We start from the raw sequence: 3,078 nt of genomic DNA, 5'->3' as shown, positions 1-3,078 counted from the left end.
GTATTTTATTGAATCGAAATAAACAAAAAATGACTGCATCACTTAAACAAAATATTAAATACAGCTGTTGATGTTGTTTCCTTAGTGCTGCCTCATATGTCAGCATGTTTTCAAACGTTTATGTAATCCTTTAGTAAATAGGGTCTGTTATCATATACTCTCCGGGTTTTTGAAATTCCATGGTATGAAGTTGAACTGCGAAAATAATTGAACTTTCTGGCCTCACGGTGATTAAAGATTGACTGATGTTGTGGATTGGAACAAGTTTTCTGTAAGAAAAGATAACAATATTTTTACAAGCGGTTAAGTAATACGTGAATGTCTAGATATTTTGTATTTATATAGGTATCTTCAAAGACTTGGCAGATTATATACACTCATGTTTATACTTTAAAAAACATTCCACATTCTCCCCAGCAACGTGTTTCTTATGTTATTTCACCTATAGTTTCTCACCTATGTTCTTTCACCTGTGGTCCATCACCTAAAAATTCTCATCTGAAGTTTCTTACCTGTTCTTTCTCATATGTAGTTTCTTACCTGTAGTTTCCCTCCTGACCTTTCTCACCTGTAGTTTATCATCTGTTCTTTCTCACCTGTTCTTTCTTACGTGTATTTTCTCATATATAGATTCTCACCTGTTGATTTAACCTGTAGTTTCTCACCTGTAGTTTCTTACCTGTAGATTCTCACCTACAGTTTCTCACCTGTAGTTTCTCACCTGTAGTTTCTCACCTGTAGTTTCTCACCTGTAGTTTCTCACCTGTAGTTTCTCACCTCTTGTTTCTCACCTGTAGTTTCTCACCTGTGGTTTCTTACCTGTAGATTCTCACCTCTAGTTTCTCACCTGTAGTTTCTCACCTGTAGTTTCTCACCTGTAGTTTCTCACCTCTAGTTTCTCACCTGTAGTTTCTCACCTGTGGTTTCTTACCTGTAGATTATCACCTCTAGTTTCTCACCTGTACTTTATCTCTTGTGATTCCTCTGTTATCCTACACCAAGGATGTACGGATGACGCTGGGAGCAGCTTGACCAGAAACCTATCAACAGATGAACAAAGAGATAATGGTGGCTCCATACTTATGGCTCATTACGTGCTTGACATTAGCAAAGAAAAAGTTACCTTAATTACTTTCTGTATGAGGGAATCTGGAAAAAAAAAGAACAGTCTATAAAATGGTTGTATTATAAGTATATATATATATATATATATATATATATATATATATATATATATATATATATATATATATATATATATATATATATATATATATATACATTATTGAATGACAATTGATCTACAAACGTTGTTAACAGAATCCAAATATAAAAATGTTTGGTTAGCATTGAATAACACATTACACCATATAATGACGAATGCCTTCAGTGACAAACGACATTCTACAAACCTCGAGTTGTGCTGGGGAGAGCTTTAATAGGCTTTGTTGTTTTAGCTGTTGTTTTTGTAATTGTTTTAGTTGGGTTAGCCTTGGTAGTTGCTTTAGTCGGTGTAGCTTTGGTAGTTGTTGTCGTCGGGGTAGTTGTTGTCGTCGGGGTAGTTGTTGTCGTCGGGGTAGTTGTTGATGCTGGTGTTGTAGTTGTAACAGTGGTAGTCTCTGAAAAGATTCAATTGTACAATTTAAATCACTCTTTACAGATGTTCTTTTATCCCCCATTAGAATGTACACAACCAATTTTTCACCTCTCGTTCTATTCATTCACCCCACCTCCCATCCATTCACCCTACCTCCCATCCATTCACCCCACCTCCCATCCATTCACCCCACCTCCCATCCATTCACCCCACCTCCCATCCATTCACCCCACCTCCCATCCATTCACCCCCACCTCCCATCCATTAATCCCACCTCCCATCCATTCACCCCACCTCCCATCCATTCACCCCACCTCCTATCCATTCACCCCACCTCCCATCCATTCACCCCACCTCCCATCCATTCACCCCCACCTCCCATCCATTCACCCCACCTCCCATCCATTCACCCCCACCTCCCATTTATACAGCCACCCGCCCCTTCCATTCTCCCGTATCTATTAACAGTTCTTAATATCAGTAAGTATGATCATATATATTTTAAAACAAGCCAAGTACTCTATCAGCGAGTCCATTAAAACATTAAACAAGAGTTGATCAGTGTCTCTGACACGAGAACTATCCTCAATGTCTCTGACACGAGAACTATCCTCAAGGTCTCTTACACGAGAACTATCCTCAAGGTCTCTTACACGAGAACTATCCTCAAGGTCTCTTACACGAGAACTATCCTCAAGGTCTCTTACACGAGAACTATCCTCAAGGTCTCTTACACGAGAACTATCCTCAAGGTCTCTTACACGAGAACTATCCTCAAAGTCTCTGACATAAGAACTATCCTCAAGGTCTCTGACACCAGAACTATCCTCAAGGTCTCTGTTATAAGAACTATCCTCAAGGTCTCTCACACGAGAACTATCCTCAAGGTCTCTTACACGAGAACTATCCTCAAGGTCTCTCACACGAGAACTATCCTCAAGGTCTCTTACACGAGAACTATCCTCAAGGTCTCTTACACGAGAACTATCCTCAAGGTCTCTCACACGAGAACTATCCTCAAGGTCTCTTACACGAGAACTATCCTCAAGGTCTCTTACACGAGAACTATCCTCAAGGTCTCTTACACGAGAACTATCCTCAAGTTCTCTGACACGAGAACTGTCCTCAAGGTCTCTGTTATAAGAACTATCCTCAAGGTCTCTGTTATAACAACTATCCTCAAGGTCTCTTACACGAGAACTATCCTCAAGTTCTCTGTTATAAGAACTATCCTCAAGGTCTCTTACACGAGAACTATCCTCAAGTTCTCTGTTATAAGAACTATCCTCAAGGTCTCTGACACGAGAACTATCCTCAAGGTCTCTGACACGAGAACTATCCTCAAGGTCTCTGACATAAGAACTATCCTCAAGGTCTCTGACACGAGAACTATCCTCAAGGTCTTACACGAGAACTATCCTCAAGGTCTTTTACACGAGAACTATCCTCAAGGTCTCTGACACGAGAACTATCCTCAAGGT

At 39.9% G+C, this 3,078-nt stretch overlaps 1 protein-coding gene across 1 annotated transcript in view; it reads right to left on the bottom strand.

Moving 5' to 3' along the window:
- LOC131949748 (integumentary mucin C.1-like) overlaps positions 1-3,078 on the bottom strand; it is a 6,280-nt gene continuing 3,202 nt past the window's right edge. Inside the window, exons 5-8 of the mRNA XM_059311619.1 lie at positions 1,413-1,619; positions 1,124-1,149; positions 960-1,040; positions 1-269 (exon numbers count right to left, since the gene is read on the bottom strand). Of these exons, the coding sequence (XP_059167602.1) occupies positions 993-1,040; positions 1,124-1,149; positions 1,413-1,619 (281 nt within the window). The 3' untranslated portion in view covers positions 1-269; positions 960-992. The remainder of the gene's footprint in view (positions 270-959; positions 1,041-1,123; positions 1,150-1,412; positions 1,620-3,078) is intronic.

This window comes from Physella acuta, unplaced genomic scaffold (assembly GCF_028476545.2).
Source record: "Physella acuta isolate Inbredline_101_S28 unplaced genomic scaffold, ASM2847654v3 ptg000713l, whole genome shotgun sequence".
Lineage (NCBI taxonomy): Eukaryota > Metazoa > Mollusca > Gastropoda > Physidae > Physella > Physella acuta.
Note: the sequence above shows the minus strand (reverse complement) of the source record. Positions and strands in the feature narration are given on the sequence as shown.